The sequence below is a fragment of the Pan paniscus genome, chromosome 14 (assembly GCF_029289425.2).
Source record: "Pan paniscus chromosome 14, NHGRI_mPanPan1-v2.0_pri, whole genome shotgun sequence".
In the NCBI taxonomy this organism is placed as follows: domain Eukaryota; kingdom Metazoa; phylum Chordata; class Mammalia; order Primates; family Hominidae; genus Pan; species Pan paniscus.
The window spans coordinates 23,471,032-23,493,542 of record NC_073263.2 but is presented as its reverse complement, the minus strand read 5'-3'; the positions used below and the strand labels follow the sequence as shown (position 1 = coordinate 23,493,542).

At 38.7% G+C, this 22,511-nt stretch overlaps 1 protein-coding gene across 3 annotated transcripts in view; it reads left to right on the top strand.

Moving 5' to 3' along the window:
* MIPEP (mitochondrial intermediate peptidase) overlaps window positions 1-22,511 on the top strand; it is a 167,622-nt gene that overhangs the window by 18,800 nt on the left and 126,311 nt on the right. For all 3 annotated transcript variants that reach the window (XR_010109663.1, XM_008958531.6, XM_003833039.7), the window contains exons 6-10: window positions 786-968; window positions 1,530-1,686; window positions 6,785-6,833; window positions 8,612-8,672; window positions 12,055-12,107. Coding sequence is in view for 2 of the 3 variants with exons in the window: in XM_008958531.6 (XP_008956779.1) it covers window positions 786-968; window positions 1,530-1,686; window positions 6,785-6,833; window positions 8,612-8,672; window positions 12,055-12,107 (503 nt within the window). In the remaining variant the exon portion in view is untranslated. The remainder of the gene's footprint in view (window positions 1-785; window positions 969-1,529; window positions 1,687-6,784; window positions 6,834-8,611; window positions 8,673-12,054; window positions 12,108-22,511) is intronic.

Sequence of the window (22,511 nt, the reverse complement as noted above, 5' to 3'; positions counted from 1 at the left end):
ACTGAAGCCTTACCTCCTGGGCTCAAGTGATCCTGCTGCCTCAGCCCCACATAGGGCCGGGACTGCAGGCGTGTGCTACCACACCCAAAATCAGAACTTTTAAAATGTGCTTCCCCCTTCTGGAGGCTCACTACACTTTTGCAAATAACTGTTTTTTTGTTTTTTTGTTTTTTTTTGAGGCAGAGTCTCCCTCTGTCTCACAGGCTGGAGTACAGTGGTGCGATCTCGGCTCATTGCAACCTCCGCCTCCTGGGTTCGAGCGATTCTCGTGCCTCAGCCTCTCGAGTAGCTGAGATTATAGGCACGCGCCACCAAGCCCAGCTAATTTTTGTATTTTTGGTAGAGATGGGATTTCACCATGTTGGCCAGACTGGTCTCCAACCCCTGACCTCAAGTGATCTGCCCTCCTTGGCCTCCCAAAGTGCTGGGATTACAGGCGTGAGTCACTGCACCTGGCATGTGTTTTTCAATGTTGTTAATTTCAACAATTAGTTATATAACCTAGACATAAAATAGAACTAGAAGTTATGTAAATCTTAAAACATAGAAACATCAGAAAACTATAAGTACGATCTTTTTGTTAGAATATTAAATATCTGTTAAAAGTAAAATTAATATATTATTTATAATATAGTAACTATATTCATTTTACTAAACTATTTAATATTTTATTAAATGATAATTCAACTATATATGTTGATTTGACATATTTATATTTTGTTTATTAAATTGTGAAATATTAATTCAAAACGCCTTTAAATAACTTTTACTCCTCCTGCATACAGCGTAAAAGAGCAGTGGACCTCAATGTTAAAATCTTGGATTTGAGTAGTACATTTCTTATGGGAACCAATTTTCCCAACAAGATTGAGAAGCATCTCTTACCAGAACACATTCGTCGTAACTTTACATCTGCTGGGGATCATATCATAATTGATGGTCTCCACGCAGAATCACCAGATGACTTGGTATGTATGTTTCATTCTCTTTGTTGTTTAGGTCCCATTTGTGTGTTGCTACTGTTTTAACCCAAAATTCAGTGATAATATAATAGTATCCTTAAAAACTTTTTAGCATTACTAAGCCCTAAAAATTTAACTTGTGGAATTATTAATGCCGTAAACACTTTAAAGAATGAAAATGATTTAATTACTTATATTTCATATAAGACTCCTCATTTTTAAAGTATGATTAATAACACCATTAACTGACATTCTAGACTACAGAGACTTTTAAATTCATGCAGCCTTACTTCTGGTTAAGACGCTTTATAGCATAGAGATCCACGCCCTGGGTAGAGGTTTGCCCCACCGTACCTCAGAACAGTACCCTAGAGCTGCAGTCAGGTATGCTGTTGCATCCCATGCTATTTTATGACTCTGGAAGCTTTATGGCCTCGTGTAGACCATTGCTTTATTTTGAAAGCAGTGATCATCTGCAGATCAAGTGGTGAGCATGAGCCTGTGTTATTGTTGCATAGGACTGTGTGATGATATTTATAGCCTTCACCATTTACTTTTTAAACGTAGGTGCGAGAAGCTGCTTATAAAATTTTTCTTTATCCCAATGCTGGTCAATTGAAATGTTTAGAAGAATTGCTCAGCAGCAGAGATCTTCTGGCAAAGTTGGTGGGGTATTCCACGTTTTCTCACAGGGCTCTCCAAGGAACGATAGCTAAAAATCCAGGTAAGCCTGTTTATCCAACATTTAAGGGCAAAATAGGATTTTTATGAAACTGAGCTTTTGATTTTAAATAGCTGTAAATTAGTGTTCTATTTTTAATACATGTAGAGAACCATTTATTGAGATTTTCTATGTATTTTTATAGGAACCATTTTTAAATAGAGCTAATAATTTGGCATAATTCTGTCCAACCAAAGAATTTTATTTTATGTGAATGTTGAGAGTAAAATCATAACCTAAATTTTCATTTTGATGTTAGTCTAAATTGTTTTCATTTTAACCCAGTTTCTGTGCTGAATTTGACAAATTGGTTAGAATTAGGGTAAGAGAATGAAAGATCAGTATGTTTACTGAGGTCAAGGTTAAATGTAGGTTAGGTCATATAAAAAACACACAGTCAGATAAGCCTCCTTTTCAGAGAGAAGAGTACTGCTTAGGAAGGTTTGTGCTAGGTGAGGTGTTACGGAAGTGTGTCGTTGGGTTTGTCATAAACTTGCCTTGTGCTATGTTGAGTTCCTTATGATTCATAATGTCTAAGAGAGAATGTTACACAATAATAATATAAATGTACATAATACGTTTTTTCAAAAGCATTTATTAACTTACAGTTGTAATTTAGGTGGTGAGTCAGGAGTAGGGTGGCCATGATGATGGAGCTGCGTGAGACTCAAGGTCTTGGCAGTGAAGTTGCAAGACTTAGTGAGGGTGAGAGGGAGGAGGAGGCATTGTGGTGGGCCCCCTGGGTTTCTGGTTGTACATCTGGTTAGACATTCCACTCACGGACAGAGGGGACACTGGGGGCAGATCACAGCCTGAATCCTCGCTTGTCTTTATTCCTTCTGTGCTTATCCCTTCTCACCCAAGCATGTTCCTCTCTTCTCCAAAGTTCTCTAAATGCACTCAATCTTACTTCTTACTCTTTCATAAACAACTGTTTCCCTTGACCTGTCAAGGCTCTCGGTTAAGCTACAGGCGTGTCACGCTCATTGCGGCCTGGGTTCCCTTGCTCATGTCACTCTCCTACGGAGAGCAGCTTTTCTTCCTGGTCTGCCTGTTAAAATCTTAGCCCGTGTTTCTAGTGCTCAGCTCAAAACCCACCTCTTTCATGAAGCTGGTTAAACTTTTTCACTTTCCTTGGACTCCTTTGTCCCCGAACCCTTGAAACACTTACAATTTTTTTCATATAATCGAAGCTCCTAAACAGATATAATATGTATGTTATGTATTAAATGTGTGTTTTTAGTGTATGGTTTTTTCTTTTTTTGTAAGTATCAGTTTGGTGAAAAGTATGTTTTTCTGTAGTCGCTGTTGTCAACAGTTTGATTATAATAGTACCATATTTTTATTTTATATTTATATAAAATAATAATATTAGAATATCATTCAGTGCTTATCCTGTTATCTCATTTCCTTCCTCTGCAGCTTTGTGAGGTAGGTATTTGTATTCATGTCACAGATAAGGAATCTAAGGCTAGGTTATATTGCTAAAATGTGGCAGAACTGAAGCCTAAACACATATGCTACATTTATGGTTTTCCACAGGCTGCTTGAGACCTAATGCCCTATGTTTTATATCATCTACATCCCCCTTTTGTTTATTAATTCAGCAAATATTTACTGATTGCCCACTGTATGTCAGATATTATTCTCGGTCAGGGAAATAAGTCAGTGTATAAAGCAGAAGAAAATTCCTATCCTTATGCAGTTTACATTCTTGGGAGCAAGGGAAGAACAGTTAAGAACGAAATAAGTAGATAAAGTATGTGGTATGTTATTAGTTAATACAAGCCGTGGAGAAAACTGAACAGGGAAGGGGATAAGGTATGTGGGCATGTAGGCTGGTGTTGGAGTTTTAGAGAGCATTGTCGGAGGGCTCACTTAGAATGTGGAATGTGAGCGTGCTCTTGACAGACACAAGCATGAGGCTGTGGCTCTTGAGGGGAGAAAGGTTTCACGCAGAGTCACTATCAAGTGCTAAGGTCTTGAGGCAGAAAAATGCCTGCCACGTTTGAGGAGGGCAGAGTGGCTGAAGCGCAGCGTGTGCAAGGAGAGTGGCGAGAGGTGGGAACAGACTGACAAGGGGCGGCATTAAGTAGAGACTTGATGCAAGTGCAGCAGGTCACTGTGGGGGTTGGGGCAGAGGAGTGAGATGATCTGACTCCAGTGCTAATGGTGAGTCAGTGCTGCTATTCCTGAGAGAAGACTGCAGCAGGGCCAGGGTAGAAGAGGGCCTGTTTAGATGCTGTTTTGCAGTAACCATGATGAGAAGTGTTGGCATCTTGACCAGGTGGTAGCAGGGAAGGTAGTAAGATGTGATCAGATTCTGGGTACAGAGTATTTGGAAGAGGGAGCCAACATTTTCGACCTAAGCAACTAGAAAGAGAGTGAGTTACTACTGTTAACTAAGATTGGGAGGACCGGAAACTTGGTTTGGTTCAAGTTAAGTTTGAGATACCAAATGAGGTTCAAGTGGTGAAGTTGGGTAGGCAGTTAGATGGAGTGTGGAGTTCTGAGCTTCATATGTAAGTCTGAACCTCTAAAATGAGATTCTGATACCACTAAGAGAGTGAACTTAAAGAACAAGTCCAAGGACTGGGCTCTGGGGCCTTCAAGTTTAAGAGGCCAGGCATGTGAGGAACTGCTAGTTAACGCTGCCAGATGTAACGGCCACTAAGGGAGGTGGAAAGTGATTACAGGGTGTGGTCCTGGAGGCCACGCAGAAGGTCTGTCTACAGGAGAAGGGAGAGATCAGCTGACTCATGCTGTGGCCAGGTCAGATGTGAGGAGGGCTGGGCATGACCACTGGCTGTAGCAGCATGGAGCTCACTGGACCTGCAGCACCCAGCTCCAGATTCCGTGACTGGCAGGTCACCCTTGTGCACTAAGTGCTTGGTGTGCTGATGTATTGGCAGGGGGCTGTTGTGCACATCATCACATAAGATGTGCCCTGGGTCCTTGAGGATTTAAAGCTTAGTTGAGGAGCTGGATATATGCATATAAAAAGATAAATAATAATAGAGGTTGGCACGTTTTCGGTGTCGATGGAGTAGTACAGACAAAACAATGCCATGGGATTTAGGAGCTCGGGGAGTTTGTCAGATGCATCTGTGGCTGTGGAAGGCGCCCTGAGGGAAATGAAACTGTCATGCACAGTGATGGAGTGAGTCCTCAGCAGAGCAGAAGGAAGACAGAGAGGCTGACTGAGGCTAAGGCGGGCATTCATGTGGCCAGTGAATGAGGAGGTAACTGCGGTGAGGCACTTAGTGGGGGGTTTCAAACTGAATCTTAATATGACAATTCTCTGGGGACACTAATTGAGGCAGGCCAGGTGCGGTGTCTCATGCCTGTAATCTCAGCACTTTGGGAGGCTGAGGCAGGCAGATCACTTGAGGTCAGGAGTTCAAGACCAGCCTGGCCAACATGGTGAAACCCCATCTCTACTAAAAATACAAAAATTAATTGGGCACGGTGGCGGGTGCCTGTAATCCCAGCTACTCAGGAAGCTGAGACAGGAGAATCGATTGAACCCTGGGAGGCAGAGGTTGCAGTGAGCCGAGATGGGACTTCTGCACTCCAGCCTGGGCGACAGAGCAAGACTCCGTCTCAAAAAAAAAAAAAAGATTAATTGAGGCAGATTCTTCACATGTAAAATGACTGGAAGAATAAGATGGGTGAATGTTAAAACATGGTTATTAAGAAATAAAACGTATACAAGCATACATAGGGATTCATTTGAAAACAGTTTGGTATGGTACCTGGAATATAATCCTAAAATGAGATTTCATTGTTGACTAAATAATGTCTTTGTTCCCCAAAAATTCCTATTGTTGTTTCATATGGCACATGAGCCAGTGTTTTCAGAATTCGTATACACAGGACTTGTTAAGTATTGACAGTGGCAAGAAACCTCATGGTTTGGGTTTAGGTTAACCACCATTATTTATTTCCTTAGTCTTTTATTTCACTCAAAAGGAGATAACTTAAATTGAAGAGAGGGCAGGAAACTTAAAACTGTATAAAAGATTATCTGGAAAATACAAACATAGTGTTTGTGGTGAACTAAAATACATATGAAAGCTCTGTACACATAAGTCAGTGATAAAAAGTGCTACATTCAGAAATACTTGCAAAACATTTCCTCTTGTGGGAAACGGTGGTAATTCTACTGCACTGCCTTTATGGGTTTGTAAATTATGACAACTATGGCAGAAGTATTTTAATAAAAATACTTTAAAAATTCTATCAGAAGTTAATATTTATTTTTCTTATTTTGCTATTTTTTTGTATTTATCCTGAATAGATTATTCTACAGTTGTATATAACAATAAAATTGTTATCAAGAAAAACATTGATTTTAAAAAATTTATTTCAGGGAATTATACTTCTACACTGCACCTATTTTTATGAACAAAGCAGTCTAGATATCTCTTTAAAACTCTGAAAACGTCAGACATGTCTAAGAACTTTTTTTTCTTACACATATGAATAGATAGAAACACCTTGAAATTCTGTACTTTTTTCTTTAGCCTCCCATTAACTCTTTTTTTTTTTTTTTGAGATGGAGTCTCACTTTCTTGCCCAGGCTGGAGTACAGTGGCACAGTCTGGGCTCACTATAGTCTCTACCTTCTGGGTTCAAGCTATTCTCCTGCCTTAGCCTCCCAAGTAGCTGGGACTATAGGCATGCACCACCACGCCCGGCTAATTTTTGTATTTTTGGTAGAGACGGGGTTTCAGCCTGTTGGCCTTGCTGGTCTTGAACTCCTGACCTCAGGTGATCCACCCCCCGCCCTCAGCCTCCCAAAGTACTAGGATTACAGGCATGAGCCACCTGGTCCCATTAACTCTTTTAATTTGGGGATAGAATCTGACGCTGTGGATTATTAGTATGCCAATTTAATTTTTTTCTGATTAAAAGATCATCATCACCTAGAAGCATTTACTATATGTTTGGTATATGTTGGTAGCTCTACTTCCCTTTGAAAATCATCACTTTAAGGGAATTGTGGTATATAGATTATGATCATCACATAATAATTTTAACAGATATGTTCATTTTATTTCACATAATTGAAGATATTTTCTTTTGGATTTCATTTTAGAGACTGTCATGCAGTTCCTTGAAAAACTATCTGACAAACTTTCTGAAAGGTTAGTTTTTATTCTACTATTTAGTTTTTTGGTTATATGTTATTTAGTCTTTTTAAAGAAGACTTGATTTATAAAAAATTAGGAAGTGACCTAGAATATAAGTTTTGGCATATTGGACCAGACCTGTCTCACTATGAGACATACTTTAAAAGGCCATAGTTGTCTTCCTTATGTGCCATTCTTGAAAACATAAGCTGTCCCCTTTCATTAAACAATTGTTTTTAGAAATTCATCTTTCATTTGCACTTTAAAAATCTTTACCAAAATGTTTTTGAAGCTATTTATTTTAACTTGTACCATGAATTTTATGACAAGTTCATAAAGTAGTATTTCTCTTCTTTTGGCCTAAATACAGGAGGCTCATGGATGTGGGGTCTTTTTAATTTTGTGTCGTATTTTAAGAATGTTCTATTCAACATTTGTAATTTCAAGCTGAAGTGTTCTACTGCCTTTGGTGTGTCCGTTTGTTATAACAAGTTGAGTGTCCCTTATCTGAAATGCTTGGGACCACACATGTTTTGGATTTCATTTTTGGGGGGGAATTTGGAATATTTGCATATACATAATGAGATATCTTGGGGATGGGACCCAAGTCTAAACACGAAATTCATTTATGTTTCATATACACCTTATACACATAGCCTGAAGATAATTTTATACAGTGTTTTTAATAATTTTGTGCCTGAAACAAAGTTTTGGCTGCAACCTATCACATGACATCACATGTGGAATTTTCCACTTGTACCATCATGTCAGTGCTGAGAAAGTTTCAGATTTTCAGATTAGGGAGGCTCAACCTGTATTCCTGCCTCCCCTGCCCCTCCCCTGCTCAGTGCCTTCGATCATACACTTGCCCTTCACTGGCCCTCTTCTAGGCCTTAGTTGAGAGGCAGCACACCTTTAGGTACTAAGGATTCTAGGAAGAAGCAGTCACCGTTTGTAAAAAAGGATGATGTTTTCTCTTTTTCTCTTGTAATGCTGTCTAAAATTTTGTTTGCCTGTTTTGGCTACACCAACACATTGGATCTTGGCTCACATTTCTGTTTTGGACTATAAACTCATGCCTTAGAACTAATTCTTCTCTAGTTTGGATTATGTTTATAAATTCTAAAATTTTCTTTTAATGATCCTGGTGAACCACTGTGTCTTTGATACAATAAAGAAAGAGGGTTAGTTATGCACTTATTGAGGATTTATCCTGCTTTACTTAGTTAAGTGTTAGTAGTCTTTCTCTACATAGCTATAGATTTTAGAGCAAGCATAGCTTCATCATTTTACAGGTATATATAGGAATTAATTCCAATATACATGTCATATTCTACAAATATTAAATACCTATTTAATTATTGACCAGCTAGAGTTTTTCCATAGGGGAAAAATGACTAGAAATCTTAAATGTAGCCAATGATAAAATTCCTTTCTAGGAGTTAATTTGTTAAGTCTCTTTTAAAGGTATAGCAAAAAGTAGTGATTTAAAGTTTGCTGATTAATGCTTTGCATATTTGTAATGACATTGCTAGTTTTTCCAAGCTTTAGTACTCTTGAGACATTTATCCACCATGATGCTTTTTAAGGTAGAAATTGCAGTAATATGCTGCTTTATATATTGTTATTTCTCATGACACTTAGGTAAAATTTGGATTAATAGTGATTTATGTGTGCACTACTAATTGTATCTAATCTTATGAATATTGGAATGTAACATAAGCAAACTAGCCCTTTCATAATGTAATTGTTAAAATTTTGTCCTAACAAGTAATGATAAACGTGTTTTATAGAACTCTGAAAGATTTTGAGATGATACGAGGGATGAAAATGAAACTGAATCCTCAAAATTCCGTAAGTATGTTGGAATATTTTTATTATAATATAGACAGTCTGTCAACTGAAATCAATATCTTTTGATTCAGGAACTTTCTTGTGATAGGCTACAGGTCCATTTAGTCTTGTTTCTGATCCTCGGTTTTGGTGAATAAAGATGTTGAAATGTTTGATTCTTATGTCCCAAACTGATGTTGCCTGTACATACAGCATTTTTGTTGAGGAGTCGACATATTTTATGTGTATACACTAACACAATGTGTATATATTCATGCAAAGACTGCTTTCATTCTGTGGAATGTTGGCTTCTCAGTTTGAAGCAGACTTTAAGGAGACTCAGTGGAGGCTTCATCTGGCAGGTGGCAATTTTAACCATCAGTGTTAATGTTGCAGTTCATTTGCTTATTTGTTAGCTAATTTATGATGCCCAATTGAGTATTTGACTAACAAAGTATACCACATTCTAAAAACACTTAAGTGTTGTTTTCAGTCAATGATTATATGATCTTCCTTATGTGATCCAAGAGTATAGACAAGTATTGTTATGGCCAGAATGCTGCCCAGGTGATTGGGGGAGTGCCCTGAAAAGTGTCGAGAGTCCAGATATTAGGACTCATTCCCATTTGGTTCTAGGGCACTACAGGATTGCCGGGGTTGTCTACACCATTCTTTTCCAAATGCTGTTATTAATTCTTGACTTAGTTGCTGCTGCCAGAGCCATAGTCATAAGGAAGATTTAGGGAAATGGGCCTTGCAGATTTACAAACTGTTTACTAGCTTCCCAGATACAGCCACTAGGAAACAGATTAATCCCATTAAACTCAGCGATGTGTAGAGTAGCATGTCAGTCTGTTAATTTATGGAAGGAGCTGTGTCTAGCAAAGTAACTACTGTTAGTCATCTGCACAGTCATCTGCACACCTTGACCTGGTAGGTAGGCTTATTTGGGAAACCAGATAATAGGTAAGAATTTAGTTTGGTGACTATAGAAACAGAAAAATAAAAAACAAAATGTGTTGCCAAAAGCTAATTCAGTAAAAGTGAATATGATTTTAAACTGTTATCTGTAGATATTTGTATATAGCTTATGGATACAATTATTCTGCAGATATTTGTGAAATGCCCAATCTCCTCATGAAGTCCCTGCTTTGGTGAATGGTGCCACCATTCACCCTGCTGCTCTGGTCAGGACCTATACTTAATCCAGACCAGTGGTTCTCAAAGTGTGGTTCCTGGACCAGAAGCAGTAGCATCACATGGGAACCTGTTAGAAATGCAAATTCTTGAGCCCCACCTCAGACCCACTGAATCAAAAACTGGGGTGAGCTCCACAATCTGTGTTTCAACAAGCACCCCAGGCACTGCACACTCCCCTCCCCCATAATCATTTGTTAGGTCCTGCAGATTCTCCCTCCCTGTGAACTCTTGTGTCTTCTCCTGTGCCCATTGCCATAACCTGGGTTGGGATCATTATTCTCACCCAGATGGTAACTGGGATTGCCTAACTGGTTTCTAGCCTTTTGTTTTTGCTCCACTCGAAGCCATCTTGGATTCAGACAGTTTAGCCATGTATGTAGCCCAGTGTTAGGCATAGAATTGGTTGTCAACACTTATTTGAACTATGAATGAATAATGAATGAATGAATTGCCACCAGAGGGATTTGTCTAAAAAGCAGATCTGATCTTGTCACTCTGTTGTTTAAAATTCTTCAGTAGCTCCTGGTTATTCTCCAGTTTCCCTTCCTACTGCCCTGCTGCTCCCGCCAAGCCCTCATGATTTGGCCCTTGCCTCCTTCTCTAGCTTCATCTTCTGCTGCCCCTCCAAGCCGAGGCTGTGTTCTTTGCTCTCTCCTAATACCTGTGTGATGCTCATGTGATCTCTATTCACTTAGTTTTGCTTTCTTTCCTTGCTTTGCTTTCTTTGATTCTTTAATTTGAATTAATATTTACGTGCCGGCCACATAAATATGGCATGGTGAGCAGCTTCCAGTCATTTACAAACACCACCTACAGGAATGCCTTTCTCCCTTTCTCATCTGGATTAACTGCTTCTATCATAAAACTCAATTCAGGCTTTGCCTTCTTGAGAACATTTCCTAACCTTCCGCTGTGATTTAAATACTCTTCTTGTGGGCTGTGTTTTACATGGCACAATGTAGACATGACATACTGTCCTCTGATTGTTGAGTCACTTGCCCTTCTACTGCCTAGGCTATCATCCTCTTGTTTTTGTCTCATTACAGCCTGCACTCTGTCTGCATCTAGCAGATAGCAAATAATCATCTGTTAGAGAAAATGTGTGCCAGGACCAGAACACTGTGGGGCTAGGGTTCCATGGACGCAGTCCCTGCCCTTCAGGCACTCATAGGGAGAAAGAAAATAAGCCTACAAGTATCTTAGGTTGTCATGCATCCCATGATATAAGTATTACCATGGAATATGGGAAATAACACCTTGTTATTGGAGGAGATTATGCCTAAACTGAAATGTGAAAGGATAATGGTAATAAGGAGAGTAGCCAACATTTGTTGAGCCCTTACTCAATGCCAGATATTCTACTTAATAGTTTAAGTACATTCAGCAGTCTTCTTTGGGAGGTACTGTTGATTCTTTCAACAAATATTTACTGAGTGACTACCCTGGGCCAGGTACTGTTCAGGGGACAGGAATGTAATAGGGAAGGATGCAAACAAAGTCCCTGTCATCATGCAGTTTATAGTCTGGTATGGATTGGAAACTTGAGCCCAGGCAGTCTGTCTTCACAGCCTGGTCTCTTAACCACTCTTTTTTCCACCTGGACACCTAGAAGGAAGGACAGTCATTCAAGTATTCAAGCTTTCCCTTCTTTCAGTATTATGTGCCAATCATCAAAAGCAACTAGTACTATAGTACTTCTTTATGACATATTTTCTTTGCCAAGATTAGAGTTAATTCTGCCTTGGTTACATTTTAAATTGCTGCTTTCATTTTTGATATCTACCCAAAGCTTCTTGCTTAGATTTAGAAAGAACCTTAATCTTACCTTTAGTACACTCATCTTACCTGCAGTGTGTTTTATGGATTAATACATGGGTTACATTTTGGGAAAAATTTCATTATGGCTAATATAATTCGTTAATGTTTACTTTTGTTAGATACCACTTCAGAATGACATTTGTTTGTCTTTTCCCCAGATTCTGGGGTAGGTCTTAGTTATACTTCACTATCCCTTGATTACAGGGAAGTCAAAATAAGGAGCCAGGTATTTTCTGCCAAGCTATCAATTTTTTAAGGGATTCTATAAAATTGTTCTGATTTACATGAACAGTAGCTGGTTTACATTCTATAGGCTGGCCACGTTGCTGATAAAAATTATGAAAGAGTCAGTAGCTTTCCTTAACAGTGAATTATTCCATTGTAGGAAGTAATGCCCTGGGACCCCCCCTACTACAGTGGTGTGATTCGTGCAGAAAGGTAAGTTTTTCAAGAAATACCCGTACAGGAAAAGGAAAAAGGAAACTAATGTTTATTCAGCAGCTACTGTCATCCACTGAGTCGCCCACAGTACAAACCCTTCCCCTGACACCATTCTTTCTGCTGGCGTGGTCTGCTCCACTCATGTATTCTTCAGCTGCTTGTATCATTTCCTTGTTTAAAATTCTACAATCTGGTCCCTCTCCAGCTCTGCCCTTGCGTAGCTTTCTGGTTCTCTTCCTAGGGTGTGAGCATTGCTGGAATCCTTGTTGTATCCCATTGCTGGCCCAGAGTAGGGGCTCAGCATGTGTTTACTGAACCAGTAAAGGAATAAAGTGGTACATGGCATGGTACTACGTTATTTTCCTTTTTTTTTTTTTTTTTTTTTTTGAGGCGGAGTCTTGCTCTCTCCCAGGCTGGAGTGCAGTGGCACTCTTATGTTTTCTCATTTTTATTTGGACACATATATTGTCAACACATTATTGGTCCATCTGGAAGGATATAAATGAAATAAAGATTTAAGGAACTTAAGTTGACAGAAGTACTCCTCTGGCTTCTATATCCTCCTGTGTTTATTACATTGGAGAAAAGTAGGTATGCCCTTCTCTCCCTACAGACACACTATTTCTGTAATTTTTATGTTATAAACCGAAGAAATAGAGCTCTTTTCACAGTGAACACACTTTAAAATGTTTATAGCTGAAGCAACTTTATATACCCAATAGGAATTTTTTTAAAAAAATCTCAGAATCCTACTCTTTAACAACTTATTAACATTTTTCCCTTGTAGTTAGTTTTTGAGATATGCTGTTTAAGTAGGAGAGTTAAGGTTGATTTAGGTAATAGAAGAAAATGTAAGTTTTTTGTTTTTTTTTCCTCATTAAAGCATACCAGCATGTACTGTGATGATATGTGTATTTATTTGGTATTAAGCTTTAAAATATTTTTATTACTATGCATTATTGAAGCATCAAGTAAAGCATAGTAGGTACTTCTCCAAAATAAGAAGTATTTGCTTAATTATTTATTTCGGCATTTGTCATAAAAACAGAAAACAATAACTTTCTATATTCTTTTCTATACCAGCAGGGTGAGGTAGCCTAAGATCAATTAGTGTTTTGAAGCACTTACTCACTTAATTTTCATTTATTTTCCTCTCTTTGGTCTCCATCTATCACTGTTGCCAAAACCATTTTTACTTACAAGGCATAATTGTGTCCTAACCTTTAGTTAAGAATATTTGGTCAGATACTATTTTTTATTTTTATTTTTCATTAAACAACTCTTTTTAGAGACAGGGTCTCACTTTGTCGCCCAGGCCAAAGTACAGTGGCGTAATCATGTCTCACTGTAGCCTCAACCTCCTAGGTTCCAGCAGCCCTCCTGCCTCAGCCTCCCAAGTAGCTGGCACTACAGGTGTGTACCACCATACCCAGCTGATTTTTAAATTTTTTTGTAGAGATATAGGTTCTTGCTGCGTTGCCCAGGTTGGTTAGCTACCATTTTTTAAAAAATGTATCTCAAATTCAGCATCAGTCTTTTTTTTAGTGAAAACACATAAACTGTTATCCAGAATCTATAATAATTTGGTTATGGTAAACAACGAGGGTTTAGAATATATTTGTTTTACAAAATTGTTTTCTGGTTGCAGAACTTGAAACCCTGCTCCCTATAGTTGCATTAAAAAATAAAATGTCTCTTTTAAAATTCTGTCAAAGAAAGATTTGGCTTGGTTGTTTCACCTGTTCAAGATGTAGCATAAATCAGTAATAAAATTTATTTGTACTTTCCATGTTTATGTAAAGCATTTGATTTTTGACATTGGAGAGTAATGTAAATTAAATATATTTAATATTAAATATTCTAATTTTTAGAATTCTAATTTTAATTCTCAATATTTAGAATATTAAATATTCTAATTTAATAAATATTCTAATTTTTGCTACTCTCATTTTTATCAGGTATTCCTTTCATATCATGTCCCTGATACCTGATTATTTTCATTAATGCCTTGGCCTTAAATATAAGTGATAGTTTTTTCACTAACTAGACTCTGTAAATATAGCATGCCCAAATGGTGGTTCCGAGGTAGGAGATCAGCAGGACTTGTTTTCTGGTCACAACCTCCTGACCAGAACAGGATCTGGTCCAAACAGAATGAAGTAAAGAAACCAGCCCAGACCAACAGATGGCAAGGAAAGGGATTTCTGGCTGCCCTCACTACTCATTAGCATAATTCACTCCCACCAGCGCCTTGACAGTTTACTAGTGCCAAGGCCAATGACCGGGAAGTTAGCACCCCCTTCCTAGAAAGTTCTGAATAATCTACCCCCAATTTGCATTAACCCACCCCTTAATTTGCATTTAAATAACAGTGGGTATAAATATAGCTGCCAACAGCCCACAAGCCTGGCTCTGGGCGCACTGTAGGATCTGATCACAACCTACTTTTGTTTTACAGAAAGAAACATCTCTACTCACATTTATTTGTTCTGATTTTTCTTCCCCCCCTGCTCTTCCTCCACAGTTTATCCCAGCCAAACCCCTTTCTGTCTCAAAGGCAGAACCTCTGTCAGGGGAGCAGTGGGTTCCCATTGCCTCCCTGGTTTGTCTTACACATCTGTGACATCTTGCCAGGTGTCCATGAAGCTGCTGAGTCTGCACTAGCCTTGTGTAGCTCCTGGGTCCGCTGTGCTAACAGCCTGTGTGCTACACAGTTGACCTGCTAAGATGTTCTGGATGTTAAATGTGTCTTGTCAACCATATTTTAAAGCTCTGTAAGAACAAACATTCTGGACCCTCAGTAAATACATACTAATTCATAGCCCCTATTCAAACTTGTATCTAGACCAGTAACCATGAAAAGCAATCCAGTGATGAGGTTTTTTAGAAAGAGAATGCCATGTTTTTGCATGACATGTTTGCAGTGCTCACTGGTTGATGGAGCCTTCCACCTGCTTGCTAAGTCCTTGAAATCACCAGGTATGCTGGGAACACAATGTAGTCTGCCAGATATCCATGTGGGGCTTTAGCTTATTTTAAAGTTTTAATACTAATTTATTTATTTGACTATTAACTCAGTAAAAGAACCAGGAAAAGGGATGCAGAAATGCATCAGAAGGGGTTGTAAGAATCGGGTTTTAAAAATCTATTTTAAGTAGCTTAATAGGCTACTGAGTTTTGGTTTGAGGCTTCAGTAATCTTGATTGACAAGAGGAGGCTGCTGCACAGGTAATGGATGAGAAAAGAAAGGAAAAATATCATAGGTTGGGTTTGGGGTTAGAAGAGTGGAACAAAGTGAAGATTTCTAAATCCTTGTTAAATTCATCACCTTTCAAGTAAAGACTTAAATGTGTGGCTTGACACAAAATGAAATATAGAAGGGGCTTTCCTTGATTCGAGCCTTTTTTTCAAGTTAACCTCAGGGAGTCTTTTGCTTTTATGTTAAATACCTCAGATTTATTTCAAGTTTTTAATGTTCATCTAAAGAAAAGAGCCTGTTTAGAAGCAGGAGGAGAAATTAACATGTTTTAAAAGTGCCAAAGGTTGATCCTGGAAAATACCGTAGTAGTATAAGTGACTGTCAGCAAGTCTTAAAGAGCAGCTCATTTTTCCTTTTTAAAGCTTTATTGTAAGATTCTTCATGGAAGAGTAACATTACGTCTTTCAGATACGAAAATAAATTATTTTATTTGAAATTAAATTTTATTTTTGATTAGGCAATACATTCACATGGCTCAAAAAATCAACAATGTTAAGAAGTATTAATTGAGAATACTCATCTCTACCTCTACCCCAGAAGTCACCACTTTTAAGTTGTTTAATGTATCCTTCCAGTGTTTGGATTTTGTTTTTGATGCTTTGGAAACACTGTTTCTTTTCTGTGAGTAATGAGTTTCAGTATTTCATTTATTTTGGTGCTATTTTTGTTTGTTTGTTTGTTTATTGTTTTTTTTTCTTTTTTTTGAGACAGAATCTTCCTCTGTTGCCCAGGCTGGAGTGCAGTGACGTGATCTCAGCTCGCTGCAACCTCTGCCTCCTGGGTTCAAGTGATTCTCCTGCCTCAGCCTCCCGAGTAGCAGGGATTACAGGCATGCACCACCACACCCAGCTAATTTTTGTATTTTTAGTAGAGACAGAGTTTCACCATTTTGGCCAGGCTGATCTCAAATTCCTAGCCTCAAGTGATCCGCCTGCCTCAGCCTCCCAAAGTGCTGGGATTACAGGCATGAGCCACCACACCCTGCCAATTTTGGTGCTGTTTTTAAATTAGGATATCACTGGGAAAGGGAATTCAGTATTGTCTATTCCTTGCTAAGATATATTCTTAAAATCTCAAGCGCATTCACATAATGAAATACAGATGTTTTGTGTTTTAAACTATTCAAAAAATGGGCTCTCACAGAAGGACTTTTTTTTTTTGATGTGAGAAATCTCATGCTTTGTTAGTATAGGATTAGTGATCTTGGTGGTTTTAAATTTTTAAAAGTTAACCTTTATTATGAAAACTTTCAAAATAAACAAATAGGAAATGGATGATGGCTCAGTCAAAAGAAAAAGAACAAAGAAAAAATTGTTTAAGAAAAAAATGAATTAAACAAACAGAAGTAGAGCAATATAAGTAACCTCTGCATATTGATCTCCCAGATTCTACAAAAAAAAAAAAAAAAAAAATTAGCCCGGCTAATTTTTTGTATTTTTAGTAGAGACGGGGTTTCACCGTGTTAGCCAGGATGATCTCGATCTGCTGAACTCGTGATCCGCCCACCTCGGCCTCCCAAAGTGCTGGGATTACAGGCATGAGCCACCACACCCTGCCAATTTTGGTGCTATTTTTAAATTAGGATATCACTGGGAAAGGGAATTCAGTATTGTCTATTCCTTGCTAAGATATATTCTTAAAATCTCAAGCGCATTCACATAATGAAATACAGATGTTTTGTGTTTTAAACTATTCAAAAAATGGGCTCTCACAGAAGGACTTTTTTTTTTTGATGTGAGAAATCTCATGCTTTGTTAGTATAGGATTAGTGATCTTGGTGGTTTTAAATTTTTAAAAATTAACCTTTATTATGAAAACTTTCAAAATAAACAAATAGGAAATGGATGATGGCTCAGTCAAAAGAAAAAGAACAAAGAAAAAATTGTTTAAGAAAAAAATGAATTAAACAAACAGAAGTAGAGCATTATAAGTAATCTCTGCATATTGATCTCCCAGATTCTACAAAAAAAAAAAAAAAAAAAAATTAGCCCGGCTAATTTTTTGTATTTTTAGTAGAGACGGGGTTTCACCGTGTTAGCCAGGATGGTCTCGATCTGCTGAACTCGTGATCCGCCCACCTCAGCCTCCCAAAGTGCTGGGATTACAGGCGTGAGCCACCGCGCCCGGCCAATTACCAAGATTTTTCTATGTTTGCTTCATTTGTCTCTTTTTTCAGTTTTCTTCTTTCTTTGCTCTTCTTTTCCTTCTTCCTTCCCTCCCTGCTTTCCTTCCTTTCTCTTTTCTCATTACTAATGTACAGTCATGTGTCACTTAATGACAGGGATACATTCTGAGAAATGCATCGTGGGCTGGGCACAGTGGCTCATGCCTGTAATCCCAGCACTTTGGGAGGCTGAGGCGGGTGGATCACGGGGTCAGGAGTTCAAGACCAGCCTGGCCAACATAGTGAAACCCTGTCTCTACTAAAAATACAACAACAAAAAATTAGCCGGGCATGGCGGCATGTGCCTGTAGTCCCAGCTACTTGGAAGGCTGAGGCAGGAGAATTGCTTGAACCCGGGAGATGGAGGTTGCAGTAAGCAGAGATCATGACACTGCACTCCAGTTTGGGCAACAGAGTGAGACTTTGTCTCAGAAAAAAAAAAAAAAAAAAAAGCATCGTTAGGCACTTTTGTCATTGTATGATCTTAGAGTGCACTTACACAAACCTAAGGGTATAGCCTACACACACGCCTATGCTCTCTGGTATAGCCTGTCGCTCCTAGGCTACAAACCTGCACAGAATGTTACCATACTGAAAACTGTAGGCAGCTGCAACACAATGATAAGTATATATGCATCTAAACATGGAAAAGGTATGGTGAAAATAGGTATAAAAGATAAAAAATGGTATACCTGTATAGGGCTCTTACCACAAATGGAGCTTGTAGGACTGGAAGTTGCTCTGGGTGAGTCTGTGAGTGAGTGGTGGTGAGTGTGAAGGCCTAGGACATTACCGTACACCATTATTGACTTTATAGACACTGTACACTTAGGCTACACTAAATTTATAGAAAGATATGGTTCTTTCTTCAATAATAAATTAACTTTTGCTTCCTGTAACTTTTTTTACCTTATAAACTTTTTAGTTTTTAAAAACTTTTTGATACTTTTGTAATAATATTTAGCTTGAAACACAAGCACATTGTATAGATGAACAACAATATTTTCTCTTTTTTTAATCCTTACTCTATAAACTTTTTTCTATTAAAAATTTTTTTTTGTACTTTTTAAATTTTTTTGTTATAAACCAAGACACAAACATACACATTAGCCAAGGCTTACACAGGGTCAGAATCATCAACATCACTGTCTTCCACCTCCACATCTTGTCCTACTAGAAGGTCTGCAAGGGAAATAACAGGCATGGAGCTGCCATCCCCTGTGATAACAATGCCTTCTTCTGGAATCCCTCCTGAAGGACCGGCCTGAGGCTGTTTCACAGTTAACTTAGAAGGAGTACACCAAAATAGTGATAGAAAGTATAGTGTAGTTAATACATGAATCAGTAATATGGTCATTTATTGAGTGTTGTGTACTGTACCTAATTGTGTGTGTTAGGCTTTCATATGACTGGCGGCACAGTAGTTTTGTTTACACCAGCATCACCACAAACCTGTGAGTAATGCCTTGTACTCTGACATGACAGCTACAATGTTACTAGGTGATAGAAATTTTTCAGTTCCATTATCATCTCAAGGGACCACCCACTGTAGCATATGTGGTTCATTGCTGACAGAAGTGTTGTTACCTGGCTTGTGATTACTTTAAAGGAAATCCTAGCCCTCATGTCATCTCAGTCTTATACGTTTATTATGTACTTTTGAAAAGGATGAACATCTTCTTACATAACTCTTGTATCATTATTACCTAATAAAAATTTAATAGCAATTTGTTGGCATCATTTAATATCTAGTCTATATTCGTATTTCCTTGGTAGTATCAAATCAGCTTTTTCCCCCGTTAGCTTGTTAGAATTAGGACTCCAACAAAGCCTTCACATTCTCTTGGCTTTTCTGTCTCCTGTCTCTTACTTTAGAGCAATTCCCCATGCCTCATGCTCTTCTTACTCTCTTTTTTGTCATGTTATCAGCAACAGTTGTTGAAGAGACCAGGCCATTTGTCCTACAGAATTTCTAACTTTCTGGATTTATCTGTGTGCTTCCTTGTGGCATCATTTCACTAGTTCCTCTCTTCCTATCATTCCTGTAAGCTGGATGTTACATATAACAACTCACTGTTAAACATTTCCCGTTTTTGGCATGGACACCCATAGGTGATGTTGTATACTATGTGTCACATCACATCAAAAGATGTGAAATAGCTGAGCATGGTGACACATGTCTGTAATCCCAGCGACTTGGAGGCTCAGGTAGGAGGATCACTCGAATCCTGGAGTTCAAGGCTGCAGCAAGTTATGGTCATGCCACTGTACTCCAGCGTGGGCAACAGAGTGAGACTCCATCTCTTAAAAAAAAAAAGAAAATTAAAAAAAAGACATGAAATATCAGTTGCCCACAGAGGGTGATGTGAAGATGGACCCCTAGGTAGATTGATGCTGACAGGATCTCTGCAGTCTGCGATGAGGGTTTCCCTCTCAGCTAGAAAGGGATCTCTGTGGTGTTCCCAGCAACATGGAAATGTCCAGTTTTCCCTCATTTACCCAGTGGCTTTAACACCCATTGATAGTCTTCATCTGAGTCAGTCATTCTTTTTAATTACCAATTCTCAAAATAAGGATTTATTGTAATAGTTTTCTGAACTAGTGACAAATGAGTATTATCTGGCTTTCTCTTTGTAAAGCGTCATTATAAACTAATGGAATTCCATTGATTCATTGTGTTTCAGTCTATTACAGTCATTTTGGAGGGATGCCAAATCTGTCATAACTTGGCCAATTGCACTGAAAAGTCAGTCTTTTAGGAGCTTGTTGAGTGAGACTCAAAATACCTGTGTTTATTATTCCCAGTTGAGTTTGAACCACTTGCTGCATCCCTGCAGGACAGAAAAGGGGTGGTGATTTCTCCAGTTCTGAGCCAGTTGTGTCTGCAACCTGGGGAGAGGTCTGAGAATAGGGTCTGTTGCTAGACTCAGTAATTCAAAGAGGCTTGGAAAAGCTCCTTAGGCAAAGCAAATGGCTGTCTGGCCACTTTCCTTTCATCGTTTTCCACAAGGCTCTGGGGGAGAAAATCTCTGCCTATTTCCCTTTCGCTGCTGCCACTTGTTCCTTCTCACTAGGTTTTCATTCCTCCCTGTTCCAGGGCTAACCTGGATCCTCTCTCACAACGTTTCCACATCTCCCATTCTGTTCTTCCTAAAGCAAGAGGCAGCACATAGGTGTTATTTTTGGTTATTCTTTCCTACTGTTCAATTTTAGACATGGCTGTTTGATTTCACATTTTGATACAGCTTAAGCTGAATGAGAGACCATTGCAATAGAGGTCTCCTTGCTGTAGTGAGATTTGGCCCCAGCCTCTGTGGCGAGAATTCTGTCATCTAGTGGCACATTGGTGTGGTGTCATCTCTCACTGAAGTCAGGCCTACTGGTTTACTTTCCTAATCCCTAGGATGATGATGGAATTGTACTGTCTTTCTTTAGCTTTGATTTCTGTTAACCACAGTTTTCAGTGAACTGTGTTGCTGATCTGCACCATTAATGAAAATTATTTCCTGGTTGCCAGGAAGTTTGACTGGAGCAATTTTCTTGCCACTAGCTTCAGAAGTCAAGACAGAACCAAATTAGCAATGGTGGATTCTTTATAGAACAGGGGGAAAGGTCTTTTCAGTTCTATATAGTTACCTGAAGGGCAAACAGGTTTCCAGTATCATTCAGTTCCTTTACTGCTACCTTCTCTATGTAACCAAATAAAACAGTAGCTCTCCCTGTGGTTTTCAAGGCAGCATTTCAAAATGTCACCCAGCTATAACATGACAATTATACTTAGTCATTCCTGATGCCAAAAATACAGTTTCATTTGCTTTTGATAAAGTTAAAAATAGTTTCTCTGACAGTACTGTCACGTGCTGTGTTCTTTACAAGTGTCCATTTTTTCCTTGCCCACACGTGCCCTCTGGCAGGACATCTTGTTCATTCTGTAACAAGCCTCTGTGGGCATTTGCCATTTGGTGCACATGTTCTCTGTCACATTTGCTCTCACTCACTGAATAGAATAAGGTGAGACTGAAGCTATGTTTACCTGTGTTTCAACCTGGATTCTCTGACTGTACTTGATTGTGTTTTATATTTTCACTAAGTTTGAGGCCATGGTGTTTGGACGTAATATCCAAGTTCTTTCTTTACCTTAATTCCAGGTGCGTCAGAGGTTGAAATATAAGTCTGACTCATAGAGTGTGCTTCATAAATACAGTGATCCATTGACTTTTTTAAAATTCAGTTTACAATGATGAATTCTTCAGTTGAAAGTCTCTTCTTGACTGATATTTCTGTGCTCATTTCAATCATAATTAGTGTTGGATGAAGATTAGATGAAGATTTTGATACATTACTAAATTCTATTGTTCTTAATTTAAAAGACCTAATTATACCATTGTATCATGTTGATAGTGGTATGTTCTGGTTCTTTGCTGAAAATCTGTAAACTCATATGTAACGTATTATAAACCAGAATAGCAGAGTGTTTATTGGACTTATTCAGTCACCTGTAGTGGATAACACAATTTTCTTCCACTTTCTTTCTTCAGAGCAATCAAAGGGTTCTAGAGATCCCTTACTTCTGGGTCCAGATCCATGGAATTCTTTACAAAAAATAGTCATAAAATTCTTGTAAAACTGTAGAAGAGTCTGAGGTGGTGACAGGGATGGCACTGAAGCCAAATCCTCAAAATGCATCTAAGCTGTGTCTCTGCTGGTTGTGGCTCTGCTGTGCTGTGAGGTCCTATATGCTGCCCATGGTGCTTTCCCACTGTCTTGGGTCTCTAGATGAGAGAGGAAAATGTTCTTATGTGTAGCATCTATGCAGATAAGGAAGCTGTGGATAGAGATGGTGCAGTTGGTTGTTCACAGTTCGGCCTCAGCCTCGGAGTGCTCTGTGGAGGCAGGCGGAGCCACATGAAGAGCCTGGCATGGAGGGCTGTACTGGGGCCTGTGACCACCCAAACACCCTCTGTGCATGTTTTTTCAC